Raw genomic sequence first — 18955 nt, forward strand, 5'->3', positions numbered from 1 at the left:
CACAATTCACATGTTTTTGTTTAGCACACTTTTGTCCATACCAACGTATACATACTGCACACTTGTGCAGCACATGGATTAGAAGGGCACAGTTGAAACAGTAGGCTATTACAGTGATTAGTACCAAGGAATAAGGTTAGCAAGACTGCAACAATGGCATAATCTTAACTATGGATCTCATCTCAACAGTAGCATTATCAACTATAATATTGTTTATTATATTATATAATATTGCATAATTTCACAGTCAAACCAGTGGAACAACATTATCATATGATGCATCTTTTTATTTTCTGTATTTTTTTCATCAAATTTCAACAAACATAGAAATATCATTGCAATTTATCAATAAACAGAAAATCTTTTTGAAAATCATATTCTACGGACAGGTATAAATACATTGACTGGATCATCTCAATAATCATTCATTACAAAGACAGTTATGTATGCAGCTACACCAGAACATTTCCATGACGACTCATCTAGTCTACAAAGATGGGCAAAAAAATACAGTGCCTCCGATCAACATCTTGACGCACTAGTCTTTTTACACACTCGAGGCCTACTCCATACACAGTCCTTTCGATTTCAACAGAAGCATTATGTACAAGTCAAAATGCTCACGCTCACTTTGCCACCCCTCAGTAAAGGCTATTTATACACACTGAGTGGCACTACAGTGGCACTACCTAAATTATCTGCACTTTTTTTTTAAAACAATGTATATGAGTTTGGTTATCAAAGTCATGCACAAGTAAAATGTATTTCTGACATGAATGAAACTTGCAATTGGATGGTAACTATAAAAAATGTCAACGCACTTACTGCACACTACAGGTTAAGGCAATAGAATTAAATTCCTGATATACCGTTAAAATGACTTTGACATGAAATGAAAGCTGCTCTAGACTCCTTCAACTCGGTACCTGCCCCGTTAAATCACATTGACGTCCATCACAAAAGTGACTAACCAGGAATTACATGTTGACATTCCGCAATAAGGTCTTAAATGAATGAAAACATCAAGGAACTCAATACAGCCTTTGCACAGTGCAATCACAACTCAACATTAGAAAAAGCCCTTTGAATCTGTACATATGGCATGGCTTTTCTATCACAGAGGTTGGAAGAAAAGACAAGCTTTAAGAAATAATTTCATCAGCAGAGTGCAAAAAGACCAGAATATCTGTACTTAAGACGGTCAATGCACAATAAATCAGTGACGGAAATACCATTAAAATGATAAAATGCACTGAGAAAATACATAGCGTCATTGCAGCGCAAGAAATCCAACAACCGCATATTTCCATAGTGGTGTCCTTTGAGTGTCTAAACAGTTACAGTGCCTCTATGTGGTTGACACATCTCAGTAAGCGGAAGTCTTCTATTGTTAATCTAGGATCAGTTTACCCATCCCAAAATCCTGAGATTTGTCACTGGAGGGAAATGGAGTTCAAACTGAATGGAGATCCCCATCAACAGGCAAACTTAAACCACTTATATAATCAGTAACTGTGACACATTTGCACACAATCTGCCAATACCAAGTGCCACTACAGAACAACAACAAAAGTAAACTTCCTCTCAAAACTGAATTGCTTAGAAAAACTATTTTCTACATTTGGGTTAATAAGAAACAAATTACTTCAAAAAGTGACTTTTGATGCTTTTGAAAAATAATATATCAACTTGTACCCTCTACTGCAAGTCAATCTCTCCCACAACACTCGCTTCATTGCAGTTAAGCATATAGTGCACATCAGTTAGACCCAGTTCATATGTTCACTGAACTCGTTGCCAAGCCAGTCCAACCCATTGTTAGTTCTCTCTTTCATTTTTGGATATGGGAAGAGTACAATACACTTATGTATAAAATTCTGTACCCGATAATTATTGCATTTAACACAATGAACAATCTTTTTGCATATGAATTATATGGAATCTGGTTGACTTCATGTTTCTCTCCGAACCTTCTTCTTCTGGGTCAGTTTTGGAGACTCTAAGATCGGGTCAGACTTTACTGTGAAGAAACCAGTAAAACATGATGTTATCACCATCAAAACATTAGTATTTAAATCAGTTGTAGCTCTTCACTACAGGTATAACAACTGGACTGATTATAGAATTGACAAAAAAATCTCAATTTACCAACCGTGTTACACATTTCAAACTGCACTAACCCTAACCGGTGGTTCTAATAGCTTACCTCTCTACCATTAACAAATATTTGATTTCAATCAACCACATGCACAAGTTGCTTGACCATGGATAAGATATTGTTTCCAAACTTGCATTAGGTAACTGGCAAATAATTTTTGTAGTTCACAAGCTAGAACATTTCTACAAACATGATGGCCTAAACAAATGCTGCCCAACCATCTCAAAAATATGACTACAGCATTAATAAAGCATGATTGTATATTGCTAGTTTAAATCTAAGTGCATGTATTTTTCCTGTTCGAAGACAAGGAATTCATACACTATTCTACTGTGAAACCTACTTCAAAACTTGCAGGTTTTTCTGTGCATATTGGTCAGCATTGGCAAGAAAGCGGTCTTACTCTGAGAGCATGGCATGGTGGCTAACTGCTTGGTAGAGGTTACCGCTTGAGGAAGCGTTTTGCTTATTTGGGTCTTAGGTAACATGTTAGTCACTGGTGGGACAGAACTCTCTGGGTTCACCTACGCAAACAGAAGTACAATCAATCTGTAATTTTCCCGATTTTAACGTCTTTGTTTAGTTTTTTTTTGTACACATCTAACTACAGATAGGATCTTTTGCTCTCAATCCTTTTTTGTTCAAATGTTCTTACCTGTGCTGGAACGCCCTCATCCTCCAGTTTCTTCTTCTTTTTCTTCTTCTTCTTGGATTTGGCAGCTCCCCCACTGGCAGCATCCTCCATCTCCTCATCCGACACCTGGGTTGTCAACAAACATCAGCCAATTAGGAACTCTTCCACCAGGCTTCTGAATTTGACATGGACAAAGCCACCAGAGAACAACACACGATTGGATTTTGTGTAACTTAACCTTTAGATTTTGAACAAGAGACTAGAAGATGACTCATTTCATGAACATTTATTCAGATGCTGTTATGCGTAGCTGTGAGTGGACAGCCATGTCCGACCTGGCCCACCTGGGGTGCGGCCTGCTCCTGTGGGGGCGGGGCCGGGGCCTCCACCACCACAGGCTCCTCGTAGTTCCCCCACAGCTCCGTCGGGGCGTTCCAGTCAGAGCTGGGGTCCGCTGCATCGATGCCATCTGGTGACACACCATGTCGTTACAGATTAATATGAAAACAAACATTTCAGGTGTTGACAACTTCAAACTTTTACCAAAACGAATATACCCCAAAAGTTTCAGTGAAAACTGTTCAGTGAAGCTGGGCTCAGACTTGACCACAAATTAAGGACAAGTTGCTCCAGGTTCTTTTCCTTCAGTTGTAGGCATAATTGTGTGCGTGCGCTAGATTATATGGTATGCTGGATTTAAATCCACTAATTGTTACCGTGCCCTCTTTGGATTTCCAAAACTGAGCTCTACTTCCTTTGGTTGTTAAAGGTAAGGTAAGGATGTGCTTACTGGACCAAACGTCCTCACAAGCGGGCTGATTATCCCGTTGCCGATCAGCAGGAAAATGGGGCTTGGGCTCCGAGGCTAGAATTTATACAAAAATAAAAGAATGAAGAACAGAAAGAGACCATAAGATTATTTCAAAACATAAAGCCATTCAATAGACGGATATTGTGATTTTGAACTTGACTTTTATTTACCTGTTGTGTTCATTCCAGGCACAGAGAAAGTCACAGGTTTGAGTTCAGGCTTGATCCTGCTGTCGACCCCACTCCATGTCCCTGATATAAAAAGGTAACGCATTGTTAATATGCAGTACAAACTACCTTGAACTGATTTTCACCATGGAGATAGCTTGACAACTGGTAAGGAAATCCAATTATGGCATAGTCTTGACCAAATGGGTATTTGTATTGATATTGGTACGGAACTGATTTGTCAGAGCATTTGCTCTGAATGCTTAGACCCTTCCAAATCCAAAGCATTCTAGTTCCCAGTAGTGTGACAATAGTATAGTATTTTTGCTATTGTATGTGCATGTGCATCTTAGCCAGGACAGTGGATTTATTGAAATTTTCACAATCATACAACCAATGTTCATTGACTCACCAAATAGTTTTTTCAAATGCATGTATGTGAAACTATTTGTCTTTAGACCAGCTTCCAGTACCTTCCATATCTGGCTTCCAGGTCTGGGACTCAGGGTTTCTGTGTCGGGGGCCAGTGGTTATAGCTGGCCAATCTTTGATGGCCATCTGGGTGGGAAGTTTTGTGGACACATCTGCCCATCCTCCCCCATTCACTGAGGGCTCCTCTCTCCAGTGGAGGTTCACTGAGTGTGTGAAAAGAGCGCTGTTAAATTATTACCTCAATGAGACATTGTGCTGTGTGTTGAGAGAAACACTTTTACAATATTTGGGCCATTTTGCTGGCTGAATTACAAAATGACATAAGATTAATAAAAAAAAGGCCTCTGAAATGACAGTTATTTTCTCCCCCAGCCTCCACTATGTAACAATAACAAGGATGAGAAGAAGAGATAACCTGGTGCAATGGAAACCTCTGCTTTTCCACCAGTCCTCGTCCGCTGGGGTTCTGCAATACATTAAGGCAGCGTTTCATTGACTGAGTGTCTTTGGATTTCAGATCAGACTTTTAGATGCACTATTCCATCTATTCCAAGGTTCAATATGATTAAAACAGACATAATTAAGGTATAAAAACAAACACAAATTCCATGTTATTTTTATGGACCGACCAACAGAGTGAGCTATAGGGGTGCTGGTTGGAAACAAGTAACCAGAAAACACTTCTAGGAACCAGCCTCACTGATATCTTACCTTTGTTTTTTCTGTTGGTATGGAGGGGGACGGTGACAGTGGGTGGGTTTGTATGATAGCTAGGAGTCTCCACACCTCCTGGGCTTCCTGAGTCATCTGGACCCTTGTCCTTCCGCCGCTGTTGTTTTTTCTCTCGGTTACTCACCTTGGTCTCCCATGCCCCTAAGGAAAGACAGAGTGCTTGTGAAGAGCTTTGAGTAGATTTAAAAGCCAAGTCTGTGACTGTTTGATTCATTTGCCACGGCCTCTTATATTTTTGCCTTTGACACCTGTGTATTTTCTTTATATAGCCTATACTTTCATCAGAACACTGCATAGGCTTTTCAATAGTTCCATGAAATCTAGTTTCAACTAATCATTTACAAACAGAGATTGCAAAATTGAAACTAGGATAAACAATTGGTAGATAGTGCCCGAAGCCCTATTTGGAAACTAGACCTATCCCCTTGGATTAAGGCCACGTGTCTAATAACCTTTCACCTATTTGACTCAGCAATAGCCTGGCTAGTGAGTTATGGGTCATGTTGAATAACAAGACGCCTGATTCCCTCAACAATGCCATTGTTGCCTTAAGCAAGTTCCTTAGATCAATGAATATACTATACTACTGCAGAATATACTGCAGGCTGAACCCTGAAAGTAAAGCGGTTTTACAGCCAACTTGTGCATGCCTTAAAATAAGAACCATGCAGTCTAATCTTGTATTTTCTGACTGGTATTTTTAGATTTCCCAGTACAATATAGATACAACTGATATATTTGCATACATGATTCATTAATATACAGAATATTCAGACAAACTTAAGGAAATAGGTACATACCATCATCTGACTCCTTTCCAATCGACACTAACACATTCTTGGCTGGCTTTACCTCCTGTTTAGGTTTCTTCTTGCTTTTCTTTACCTGTGTAAGTACAGGCTACAATAATGTGATATATGGCACTGCCTACATTCTTATTACTTTGTTTCAGTGCACCAAACATCTGTGGGGGCAATTTCAGATGTGCTTACTACATACCTTCTCGGTTTCAACCTCTGGTGCCAATATTGGAGATGATTTGGGGATTTCTTCACTAGCTCTCACCTCCGCTTTTGGCTCTGGTACAGTTCGACCATTGGATTGAGCCTTTTCAGGGGAAAATATACATGTGAATAAGTATCAGAGATGTCAAGCAGTAGCTACAGTTAACTAATAGCTAAATTATGCTGGTTGACTGGCTCACTAACTAAATGAAATACAGGCCAACAACGTTATACTCACTGAGGTCGCTGGCAACAATATTACGTTTCCGCAATAGTTGGCGTTATATACATAAACTTATGTTCAAATAAAGAGATTATAGAAGCTAACTAATGTTCAAATAATAAGATTACATTATTGATCAAATAAGCAAGGAAACAGATCTGGAGACAAAGTTCTTAAATATACACCAGCTAAATATATTTTACAAAGGAAAGCAAGTTGCCAGTAGACATTATTGATCAGAGCAGAATTAGCCAGCTAGCTAATTTTTGCTTATAAGTTATTTGGCTTCTCAAAGCTAGCTAGCTTTCGTCTAGAGGATGCCACGACGTCATGGCATTTTCTCAGCCAGGTTGTCAACAGCTAGCTAAGAGCTCGATGCTAAGCAGCTAACTAGCTAGGTAAATGTCTTGAACTAGCTATTTACCTTATCAACAGATTTCTTTTTTATCTTTTTCTTTTGTTCCTCGGATTTGACAGTTTTGATCACTGGAGCCTTCACTGGTTCACCACCACTGCCGTGTGTGACAGATGTTATACGCTTTTTCCCACTGCCACATAAAGCGGCCCACGACATCACAAGCACTACCAGCACACCAACGACCGCCGTTAAGAGAACAGCCCAAGACGGGTAAAGCTCAGGCCTCAGTCCTAGTTCAACTCCAAACTGCGATCTAATATATCCCTGTCCAGAGGATAAGAGCTCTCTGAGACGACTAGAGATCAATTCAGCTTGCTCCATAACTAGGGCTTGCCAGTCCGTTGCCATTCTCTCAAGCTGCCAGAACAGTAGCTCAAGATTGACTGAAGCACAGCTACGAAGTTGTCTGCTAGCCACCTAGCACTGCCAGCCACCGTATGCTAACAAGGGGTGGAGCTTGACCTGAAATGCACGGCCTGGGAAAAATGTCAAACCTTTACAACAATGACAACATATCTACGTTAATATGCATATTTCATGTGTGTGTTATACATTGTTTAATGGTATATTTAAATGCCAATCATGTGAAGTCAGCATGTGAACGGTGTGCAGCTGAGCAGAATTATTAGATCTCAACCATAAATAACACACAACTACATTTTCAGATGGCAGACATTTTTATATTTATACAGGGCCGGTCCTAGGCATAGGCGACAGGCAGCCGCCTAGGGCGGCATCAAGAGGGGGGCGACAAATTCCGAAGTTCTTCCATTAATTAACCGTCCCGCACCACCAGCAGAGGGCGCCAAGTCACATATCTGTGTTGCGGTTGGGGGGGGAATGTGCTAGGACCGGCGCTGTATTATATATATACACTTTATTTATATAGCACATTTCATACAAGAATCGCAGCTCAAGGTGCTTTACGTAAAATCAATGAAAACAATAATACAAGTGATAAAAATTATGAAAAATGTAACTCAACAAAAAACAAGCCAGTCTTTGCGGGAATCCAAAACACACAAGCTGCAGTCTTTGCGGTATATCTCGAGCCGCAGTCTTTAACTCAACCACAGGTTTTCCCAATATAAATAAAAATATGTAACTCAACAAAAACACAGACCGCAGTCTTTGCGGGAATCCAGAACACGTAAGCCGAGCCACCGTTTTGTGGTTTCCCGATATAACTAAAAATCTAACTCACAAGCCGCAGTCTTTGGCGTATCTCAAGCCACTGTCTTTGTGGTTTCCCAAAACAATACGCCGTCTTTGTAGTAGGCTATCTCGAGCCACAGTCTTTGTGGTTTCCCTATATTAATAAAAATGTAACTCAACAAAATGCATAAATATGTGCATAGTACAGTGTCATTCAAATCTCTGAATTCTTTGTCACGTGTGGACTGAATTTACTGTTTGTTAAATAAATGTAGATAAAATAATTATATAAATCAGTGTGTGCCAGTCAGCTTAAAAGTCAGCATCCAGAGTGAATTCACTGTCCATGGCATTAGACATCACTCCAAATCTCTGATACTCAGACACCCTTTTCTCAAAAAAGTTAGTCTTCCCCTCCAAGGAAATGGACTCCATGAAGTCAAAAGGGTTTTCAACTTTGTAAACCTTGGGGGGGAAAAAGTAAATGCTGGTTGTTTATAGAGGTATGGAAATGTATAATTCTTTGACACTGACACTTTCAATACACAACTATGTTGCTATAACGTACTCAAATTATGTTCTAATTGCTCAGTACTTTGAAGGGGACACAATCTGACATACCTTGTTTAGTCCCAGATCCTCAAGCAGCCTGTCAGCAACAAACTCAATATATTGCTTCATCAGTGAGCAATTCATTCCGATGAGATTTACTGGTAAAGCCACAGTCAGAAATTCCTGCAATGGCACAGGGTACATCATATTTTATTCATTTAACAGTCTTTATCCAAAGTGGTGTACAAAAAAATGCATTAGAAATGCATTAGAAGATCAAGGATCAGTACTTCGGTGATCAGAGTCAATGAACAGTCTGTATTTACTAGCCGCTTCGCAAAGTAACCAACATCTCCGCTAAAAGGCTGCTTCTGGTGCCCCTTTAGGCTGAGCATGGCCGCAGGAACTAGGGGTGCTGAGGGTGCTGCAGCACCCCCTGACAGCACGAGAATTTAAAATGATATGACTTAAAAATCCACCACCGTGGCACAGCTCCGCAGTAGCGGACTGGCAATCAGGAGCACCGGGAGAAGAATAACAATGGAGTAACGATGGAATAACGATGGAAAACCAGTCTAAGAAACGTAGGCCTAGGGTAGGGCTGAAAAATCAAGAGACAAAGAAATCACCTTCACTAGACAAGGTTTTACCAGCTGAAAAACAGCTGTTTATTTTACATGAAGCTCAACTATTTTGCGCTCAAATAAAGGCTGAAAAAAATTCTCCCAGTTCCTCCCTGCCGCCCCGCAACATTAAGCCCCCGCCAGCACCCCCCTGATAAAATATGTTCCCGTGGCTATGAGGCTGAGCAGAAAAACCAAAGTTGGTCAAAGTGAAGCTCGAAGAGGAGAATCTTGAGACCACAGAGGGCCATAGGGAGGGAGAGGTGTGTAGTTTCCACTAATGGAGAGCATAGAAGGAGAAGCATCGCATGTGGGAGAATAAAGAACCTCCTTTCTTTTCACAGGGGTCAGGAGAGGGGTTATGGAATATGAGTTATGGAAGTGTTATGGAAGCATCCAGCTTTTATACTTATGATTGATTTTTCCATTTACCTGCTCAATGCTAACGGCTTTCCTAATAATGTCCTTTATCCTGTTCTCTGAAGGCTTCTTCACAATGTAGCTGAACAGTAGGCAAGCAAAGTTACAGTGCATGCCCTGAAATAAAAGAGATACAGAATCACAGATACAGCCTTAGGCCTGTCACAATACTTAATTGCGATAAACGATATTATGGTAATTTTAAGACCATTTTATGCCTCTGATATAATGGTAACATAATAGCAAAATAAAGCAAGCACACCGTTGATTCCTATCTTGATTGCAGAAAGCAAGTGAGATTCCTATCATTTTAGTTATATATACCAACACACATTTAAACACAACAGGAAATATTGAGGTCTGTATTATGTAGGCTACAATTAGTCGACAAGCCTACCCACAGACTGAGTTTTCCCTTGTGATATATTTTCCTTCAGTCAAATGTAAAACAATGTAACTAATCCTATTACCTCATCCCGGCTGATTAGTTCATTGGAGTAGGTAAGACCCGGCATCAAGCCTCGCTTCTTCAGCCAATAGATTGCAGCAAATGAACCTGAGAAGAAGATACCCTCCACAGCAGCAAATGCAACTAGTCTCTCCCCTGATAAGAAAACAACGTAGTCCCAATAACCAAAGACATTTCATAATTATCCCAACAAATAAACACACAATGACCAAATTGCAAAGGCTGATGAAACCAATATAAATTTGTGTTGGACCGTATTTCAGTCAAAATCCTATGGATTGAATACAAATGTTACACGCAATAGGCCTATGTTTAAGCTCTAACATCTAAACTTACCAAAAGTGGATTTGTCTGATATCCACTGGAGTGCCCAATCAGCTTTTTTCTTCACACAAGGCATTGTCTGAATTGCATTAAACAAGTAATCCCTGGATAAAGGATAAAGGAAGATGTTACTTTTGATGCACATTTTGTTCCATTTGAGTTGACCGCTCTGGTGTGGTAAAGTAACTACCTTTCCTTCAAGTCCCGGATGTAGGTGTTGATGAGCAGACTGTACATTTCGGAGTGAACGTTTTCCATGAGGATCTGGAAGCCGTAGAAGGAACGTGCCTCTGGAATCTGAACCTCTTGGCAGAACCTCTGGACCTATGAGTCCAATGTAGACACATCTGTATCAGCATACAGTACCGGTCAAAAGTTTGGACACATAAGGGAAAATGAATCCAAACTTTTGACTGGTACTGTAGATATTGCTGGTCATAACTAAATCATTACCAAGAAACTCTACCATATCATGCAACTGGGGAGAGCACCGAGGACTTCCTATTTTCTTCTGTTATTGATATTGTCTTCACAACTCTGCATGACAGTTCAAATCCTACTTACTAAGTTCTCATTGACGATGCCATCGCTGGCAGCAAAGAAGGCTAAGACATGGGAGATGAAGTGTTTCTCAGTAGACTTCAAGTTGTCCCAGTGCACGAGGTCTTTTGAGAGATCCACCTGTGACAGTGTAGACTACAGTTTAAAAAAACAATAACACAAAGCATGGTGTCTTTGTGGTTGTTGGAGAGGTGCAGGTTTCTGATATCTGGTCGACCTACCTCCTCTACTGTCCAGAAGGACGCCTGCGCCTGTTTGTACATTTTCCAGATATCAGGATATTGGATGGGGAAGATGACAAAACGTCTAGGGTTTTCTCTGAGAATTGGTTCATTTTCTGACTCGGAATCGTTGTAGTCAGGGTCTCCGTGTCCATTCTTAACCAGATGAAAATCAAAATAAATGTCAACATGCTTCGAATCATCACGTCATTAGACGTCACCTCTGGGTGGTCTCGTAATAGAGTAAATGTGTCTCAAGTTCAACAGGTTTACATTATAAAATTACGTTTACCATCCGACATCATAGCAGATCACTGCGCATGCGCACCATTTCATAACACCAAAATAAATGGACGACATTGAGGTGTTTCTAAAATAAACCAGGTCTCTCTTCAAAAGTTCAATAACACGATTATAAAAAATTGTTGAATTAGATTAACCACTGTGCAAACTATGTTGCATAAGACTACGCAATAGACTATTTAGCTTTATTCAACCAATGTGTCTCCATAGATCGTTACAAAAAAGCAAGCTTTAACGCTTTACGTCATTAACTGAACAATGCTCATACATTGACACAATCCATTACCTGACACTCTTTGGACATCGTGCATTGATCTACTTGACTTAAACAGTCAATTTTTAAACGGAACAACTCCACTGCTCCTTCTCCATGGCACCTCCATACAAAATAAATGCTGACCACATTGTTGGTTTACAGCGCCTCCTCTGGTTCTTAATGCACACCAACACTTTAGGTAGATGCACTAAACCAGGAGCCAATTTTTCATTTTCAACTATAAACTGTGCATTGGGAGCCAGAATGAAAGCTTCGAGTTTGAGATGAAAAACAATGGTTTTCATCGCCATCCATCGATTAAAAGTAAAAATCACAACAAAACACATTTTCTAGTTTGTTGTGGGTTATCCTGGCCTTTTTAATCTTAAAGGCCTGTATGTCTGAAAATGAAAAAATAATTTGTCCTATTGCTTTTCTTCTGGCATCTCCAGTTGGGTATTTTTCACATGAAGTGTTTCTCCAAATGTCTCAAATATATTTGAAAAAACTTATTTGTGGGAGAACATCTCTGCAGATCCAACAGGTGCTGTGTCAAACTGTTTCCCCCTTTTCTCCATCATCTACATTAGCCTACACACAATAGAAGTATTTGTCAGACAGTGATCTGAGGAGATTGCTCTTCCTTTTCTATAGTTTTTGGTCTCACCATTATCTTTTTATGCCATCTTTTTATTGTCACCCTTTTCCCACTAATGAACACAATCTGCACATTGGAAAAGGTCCATGCTTGTTTGATACAATATCACTGTAGTCCAAAACACTGTAGAACAAAACATGAAGCAAGAACAAAAATACTGTGGGATTACTTTTATTCTAATGCCTTGCACATTCACACTCATTGATATACATTGTGACAAAGACACAAAAAATGGCCACTGAGTTTATTACAAATGGTGTAATACAAAACGTCCTTACATAAACTAAAATACACACCTTTAAACAATGTATTTATAAAGGCTTACTTATGTGGAATGCCAGAAAAAGGGACAATGCAGGTAAGAATGTTATCCCTCCTATGCTCCAAAGTTATGAAGTGCCAATCTGAACATGTCATTCACACATATCCAATTGTTCCCAACTTGCTTCAGCAGGAACACTTGATGAAAGCCCATAACATGGTCATCATCAGCCTATCGAGAAAAAATAAAAACAATAATTAATCTATTACAATCAACTGCCAATACACGGTTTCTAAAAAAGGATGACAACCAACAGCCTAAGATTTCTTCAGATGTAATCTATTGTCCAGGAAGTTAGGGTTGTTATGTAAAGGTAAACTTATGTAAACTCCTTCAAAGCTTACCTTCAGCTGCCCCATCACCATGCTGACAACACAACTGTCAGGTGTGGGCTGGTGGTCCTGTGCAGTGATACTGTGCTTGATAGACTTAAAAGGCAAGCTCTGCAGAAAGAAGCGAGGCTATGAGAAAAACAACCAGAGGCGAGGTTTTTACAGCGATAGTGAAACTGAAAATGCGTCACTTGCAATTAGTTTTTTCATGATGGCTTCCCTCCCCGGGAATCCTTCTCCTTCCCATGTCAAACAGGAGAAATCCGCCTGTAGTAACAGCACAAAGACAGTTTAATTCACCTGGAATAGAATTGGCACTTATAATTTAACAGTTTTGGCATATTTACTGCCGCTGAGATGGTTACAAGATTAGAATACGAAGATAAGAACTGACACGGATACTTACATATAGGTCTAAGAGCTTAGTTCTGTCGCTGTCAAACAGATTATAATAGTGTTGCACAAAGCCAGACCCAATCAACTCCCACACTGGTTTCTCGGACATGTTTTAACAGGCAGACTTGGACCTATTGACATTAGAGAGTGTCCATGTCAGGCAGGATGTCAGTTCCAACAACATGACACAGTGAAGCACCTAGCTGCTAGGCAGCTAGCAATTAGCTAGGCTTGCAAGAGTGGAGCTTTCATCAACCATGTAGATATACATTGAAAGGATAACAGCTTTGAGATTACATTTACACACTTTTAGTTATGAAAAAGCATTTATAAATGACATTGTAACCATCATTTGGGATAGTGTGCTGACAGCTCTGTGAATTAGCCTTCTACAATGCACGTGTTGCTATGAAGTTAGCTCGCTGTAGGTAGTGCTACCAACACAGTGATGATTAACTGAAAACGTGTCATTTTTCATCACACAATGCAATATTACTCAACATACAATCTTTGCGTTGCAAATGTGACTACCCAATGATTTACTGTGCGATTAAAATGACTTAAATTTACCTTCAGATTTAGGTACTAATCTAATGAACTTGTGTAGATGCACGCCCTAGACTTTCCAGCAGGGTAGAGCCAACCTCAATAAGAAACTAATTTCCGGTTGATAGTTTAAAACAATGTCAGAATAAAGGTCACAGATTGTTATGTGAATTATTTGATTATTACCAGCACACTTTATTTCTGAAAACGGTAGAGAATTAGACAGAGGTCACATAACAAATTAAACACTTTAATTTAATAATTCTATAATGAACTCACTACCTACATGATGATATTAAGGAACAATTAGAGTCTGGCAGGACTAGCTATCCTGCCTCAACATAGGTTAACTAATATAGGTTAGCACTTTGAGATACAAAGAAATACAAATAAAATGTATTATTATTATTACCTATTTAATTAAAGTACGAGTAGTCAGATAAGTAAACTACTGTTTATCATCTGCATAGGTGGGAGGAGTTTACCTATTGATACCATTAATATTAAGTTGAAAAACTGATATATGTCTATACCTATCACACTTTGATCAGTTTCGATCGAGAGCATCAGCTTGAGCTAATTTCTTCAGGCATCAAGTACATTCAGAGACTTGTCCCGAAGCCACTCTTGCTTTACCTAAGCTCTCAACCTTAATCGTGAGAACCTTTCACATTTTTGGCACATGCTCTTATATTGAAGGACAACCAAAGCCCGTCTTGGACAACCTTCCCTGATTCCCGCTTAAACTGCAGTGCTTCAAATGGACTCAACTTGTGATGTCACATCCGAAAAAAAACAACGTTATTCAGTTCTGAGTTTGACCAGCAAACATGATCGCCTGTGCGATTACCTCACAGCACCACTAGTCCCCAGCTTGAAGCAAAGGCCATATGGATCTTGGTGGTATTTGCATTTCTGTTGTCATACCCGTCTTGTTTAAGTCATTTCATTAACAACAGTGTAAATATCCAAAACAATATTCCCCAATATGTATTTTTATGTTCTTGAACCTGGCTAAAAATAATAGTTTTTTCCCAGTTTTTTGTTTTTGTTGCTGAAGACAGATTAGTTTTAAAGATATCAGAATTGGGAAATTAACACCCCATTTTATTTAGCTTATGCCAAAGAAAGAATATAGGTTATTTAATGTGGGGTGAGTTGTAACTTTATTAATAATTTATTTATAATATAAAACGTGGTGTTTATCTGGGACAGATCAGTTTGATGTAAAGGAGCAAAAGCTGTTTGATAGTCATCCCCTGACCCTCTCAGACAGCATCAACCAATTACTTATAGTGACGTGTCTGTTGATCAACTACCAACACCGACCTTTAATCAAGTCAAGTAATTTTTGAAGCCGTACCACTGTGACCAGTGTGGGAAGATCTTCAGTCGGTCAGGACATTTAAAGAAACACCTTTGTTCTGGGAAGACTGGAGATCCTGAACTCTAGATCTCACTTAAGAATTAAACTAACTGTTTATGAACATTGGAAATGTATGTATTTGTATTCATTATTTAAAGTAGAATTATACATAAGATGTTTGATCTATACTGAAAATGTATATTGTATATAAATGTCAACATAAAATACAGGCTATGTACGATTGTTTCATTGTTTATTATATAATTGTATAATAACAATTAATTCTGTATGACTTTATATATATGTTACTTTGAACATAAACTGAAATAACACGCTATGTTATTTCATGCACACATGAGCTTCAGTGCCCCTGGGCTCTTCGGGGTACTAATCTGGCCTTGTCTAGACTGCTTAGCTGCAACTATAAACTCGGCGGGAAGAAAAGTAGAATAAAGTTATGGAATATTTTGTCAGAGGATAATATCTCCTCCTGGTAGTCCCCATTGTATCCTATCCCTTCTAGCTCAATAGGACAAGGTGTGGAAGGAGAAGATCACACCTCGGCTTGGTCTCCTCTCCATCCCACAAGAACATGGTGCTGGTCTAAGTTGTTCATGTTCTTAATAGTCAAGTGAGAACGGGAGTCAGAAGTACAATAAAGCAGGACTGAAGTGGTGCTATTATGAAGCCAGATGGTCCTACCAGGGCCACCATGTGCACACCAATATTAGGTTTAGTTCTACAGTTTAGCGCCACAATAGGAAAATCTGACCAAGTAGGACAAATTGCCACAACAGGGGCACACTGGGACGAGGGCTGCTATGCATTTGGTGCTCTTATAGACAGTAGTGTATTACCGTGATAGAACAGAACAAACAACACATTGAGAATACTTTTGTATTGATAAGTAGGTGCATTTTCAATCACACTGTGTGCTACATTTCAAAAGGAGATTTGCCTAAGAACTAATACAGAGGAAACTTAAATGACCAAAGATGGTGACACTAAAGGTTAGTGTGATGTGGATGAAGAAAGGCAGATGGGAAAATAAACAAAAACGATATACTATTAACTATAAAAAAACACTTATTCTTTATATAATACATTGTGGAGCATTGTTAAGCATGGATGATTTCCAGTCAGGATATGTCTTTGTGGAGGCGAACAGAGTTGTGCATTTTATGTTTTCAGCAAAAGGCGAGCATGAGGGCATAAAAGTATGATCCATAATTGAGGCACTTTCTCAAGAGTCTTCAAAACAATCTTTACCATCTTTAAAATCAAGGTTGTCATTTTGCTTGTCAAACTCTTGAGCAAAACATATTTTACATGGTTACATACTTGATTTGAGAGAACAGTACACTTAGTATTGCTTGTTGAGTTAATTAAACAGTTGACTTTTCAGGTGGCAGTAAAGTCATCCTCTCTACAGTAACCAGTGTATTTGGCTATGAGTTGGGCTAATTCACCAATCCAGAATCTGTTTTGAATTTCTCCCTCTGATGGTGAGGGTTAGGATTTGAAGTTCAAAAAACTCGTACATTTGCCACAGTTCTGTGTGTGCTGTGTTTGCGCAGTGAGGTGTGAAAGTGTGGACTTGGTGTCATTGCTCAGGGTGTGATGGGAAATAATCATCTGTCCGGAACACAGTGGGCGGCTCCAGTGGCTGGTGGTGTGCTCTCCTTGGGCTGGGTGTTTTCTGCAGATACAACCAATGATTACAATTTGCTTTCATAAACCTCACCTAGTCAAATACAATACCAGCTACACCTCCACTGACATCCATAACAACTCAGGAAGTGGTTTAACGTTTTGTCTTACGTTGAGAAATCCAGGAACACTCATTGTGCGAAACATCTTTTTGAAAGCACCGGGTAAGGTCGTCTGTTCACCCTCCGCTTGTGTGACCTGCTCCTCCATAGCATTCACATTTGCACCAACCGTCTTGACAAAAGTCTGTTAAACAAACACATCAATGTTTACCATCATAGGATGGGTGCATTTTGCATTTCTAATAATAAAAATACTATTTAGTACTGAAAAGGTTATACCTCTAACTTATCAATTCTTCTGTATATTTGTCTCATTTCCTCTGATTTTCTTTGGATTTGTGGTAGGTTCTCATTCACAATCTGGGAGGTGTCATTGCGGGTCTGTTAAAGGAGTTTCCAAAAGAATATCACTTCTACCCATCTATAACCAATTTGTGTTTATTTAATAGGGTCCCATATGTCTTATATTTCTTGGTAAGCATAAAAACTGTCAACCTTCCAAATATAGTCCCAACTTTGCAACAAAGACAATAACTTGGTTATCATTGGTGACAATCATTTGGAAGTTACTGTTATAAAGTGATGTACCATGTCCAGCATTCCAACAAACTCATCCACTCTAGTCAGCATTTCCTCCAAGCTCTTCTCCAAGCAAAGGATCTGTTGTGAAAACAGTTATTTATAACAGAAATGTCAGAAGTCACACTATTAAGTACATTCCTCCATGGTGATAGCACACACTCACTGTGACATGCAGGAGGAGCAATGGCTCAGCTACAGTGACTTTCAACAAGTAGCTCCAACAAAACGTAGCCTAAGAAACCTTTCGTATCACAACTGCAGAATGTAATGTACCACTGTACAGTACCCCTACTGTGTGACACATAACGGTTTATTCAGAAAGCCCTACTAATCAATTCAAGACGTCTACCATGCAAAACAAGAGACATGACGAGGACACAAAGGTTCTTTGTATGTGCTTTGCAGTGGAGGTAGCTATCTGTGTTGCCTATATCACGCTTTTGTAATTACTACAATCTGCAATCTAACCTAGCATGAATAAGGAGGGTTGTGAATAACGAGATCGATTTGTATGTTAACTAGAACTCTTACCTCGTCGCCTGCAGTCGCTCTTATGTATGAGGAATAATGAAGGGCAGTTTGTCTCAGGACATCATCGTCCTTGTCTTGGTCCGTGTCGGGCTCAGCGACGTTGAAGCTCGGACTGTGGGAGACTGGAGCGCCGAAGCTGGGGCTTTGGGACACAGTACCACTGCTGCTCAGAGTCTCGCTTACCATCGACAGACTGCTGGCACTTTGGGACACGATACCACTGTCCCTACTAATTTCGGCACTGGACTCCTCCAGAGGTGACAGAACACCTACTCTGTCCATCAGATGATGCATTTCACCCATAAACTTTCATAAACACTGAATCCCCTCTCTATTTCCTGTTCCACTACCTGTATGACTCATCACGTGATATTCACTGTGAGTGGAGGCTCGTAAGGCTCAAATCGAACGAAGGGAAATAGTGCAAATGTGTATTGCGCAACATTTTTTGAAGTACGACCATCCCAAAACCATTATTAACAAAGCTCAAATTGTTGAATCTAAAATCCCATTTAACAGACTATGCACAATGTAAAGTTGTTAAAAATCTGGAGTGAAATAAACATCCGTATGAAAGTACATAAACTTTATTTTAGACAGCTTAAAACATTAGAAAATTTGATCAATCAACAAAATATATACAATATAATTCAAAACCAAATTCACAAAGACAGGAATGGGTATTAGACACTACAATATAGAGTTAGAAACTACAGACTACAAGCAGCATTTTACTTTTAACATCACTACTTTTCTTCATGGATGAAAAGGCACTTAGAAACATGGTGTAGACAACATCTCGGAAAAAAACTATTTAATTTACTGGGTAAGAGGAATTCCAGAATGGAATATTTAAAATGGGGTGATAAATACTAAACCTGTAGTAAATGGTCATGTGGCTTTCTGATGTGACCTACACTCAACCAGCAGAGCGCAGCAAACACCACAATATTGCACTGAACTCAACAGGATTTTGCCAAGCCCTGA

General features: G+C 39.4%; 4 protein-coding genes across 4 annotated transcripts; all 4 read right to left on the reverse strand.

Annotated features, from left to right (window-relative positions):
• Positions 1-266: 266 nt before the first annotated feature.
• mtdha (metadherin a) lies at positions 267-7018 on the reverse strand. The gene is made up of 12 exons (XM_084695956.1): positions 6586-7018; positions 5934-6041; positions 5735-5834; positions 4914-5075; positions 4618-4668; positions 4244-4405; positions 3774-3854; positions 3583-3657; positions 3128-3261; positions 2814-2918; positions 2562-2682; positions 267-2020 (listed from the first exon to the last, which is right to left on the reverse strand). The coding sequence occupies exons 1-12, from the start codon at positions 6925-6927 to the stop codon at positions 1953-1955; spliced, it is 1509 nt and encodes a 502-aa protein (XP_084552082.1). The 5' UTR covers positions 6928-7018; the 3' UTR covers positions 267-1952.
• Positions 7019-7237: 219 nt separating this feature from the next.
• Positions 7238-11597, reverse strand: rrm2b (ribonucleotide reductase M2 b). Its single transcript, XM_084695439.1, has 9 exons — positions 11494-11597; positions 10905-11060; positions 10687-10803; positions 10313-10446; positions 10135-10226; positions 9800-9933; positions 9342-9446; positions 8356-8469; positions 7238-8199 (listed from the first exon to the last, which is right to left on the reverse strand). The coding sequence occupies exons 1-9, from the start codon at positions 11509-11511 to the stop codon at positions 8047-8049; spliced, it is 1023 nt and encodes a 340-aa protein (XP_084551565.1). The 5' UTR covers positions 11512-11597; the 3' UTR covers positions 7238-8046.
• Positions 11598-12276: 679 nt separating this feature from the next.
• On the reverse strand, positions 12277-13840 carry nutf2l (nuclear transport factor 2, like). Its single transcript, XM_084695500.1, has 5 exons — positions 13742-13840; positions 13182-13302; positions 12971-13042; positions 12788-12886; positions 12277-12614 (listed from the first exon to the last, which is right to left on the reverse strand). Exons 2-5 carry the CDS (start codon positions 13278-13280, stop codon positions 12498-12500), a joined length of 387 nt encoding a protein of 128 aa, XP_084551626.1. The 5' UTR covers positions 13281-13302; positions 13742-13840; the 3' UTR covers positions 12277-12497.
• A 2126-nt stretch (positions 13841-15966) lies between these two features.
• Positions 15967-18334, reverse strand: bloc1s4 (biogenesis of lysosomal organelles complex-1, subunit 4, cappuccino). Its single transcript, XM_084695541.1, has 5 exons — positions 17969-18334; positions 17444-17515; positions 17135-17236; positions 16905-17039; positions 15967-16782 (listed from the first exon to the last, which is right to left on the reverse strand). The coding sequence occupies exons 1-5, from the start codon at positions 18269-18271 to the stop codon at positions 16687-16689; spliced, it is 708 nt and encodes a 235-aa protein (XP_084551667.1). The 5' UTR covers positions 18272-18334; the 3' UTR covers positions 15967-16686.
• Positions 18335-18955: the final 621 nt, after the last annotated feature.

This window comes from Hypomesus nipponensis, chromosome 4, assembly GCF_054491055.1.
Source record: "Hypomesus nipponensis isolate SF chromosome 4, ASM5449105v1, whole genome shotgun sequence".
Taxonomy (NCBI): Eukaryota; Metazoa; Chordata; class Actinopteri; order Osmeriformes; family Osmeridae; genus Hypomesus; species Hypomesus nipponensis.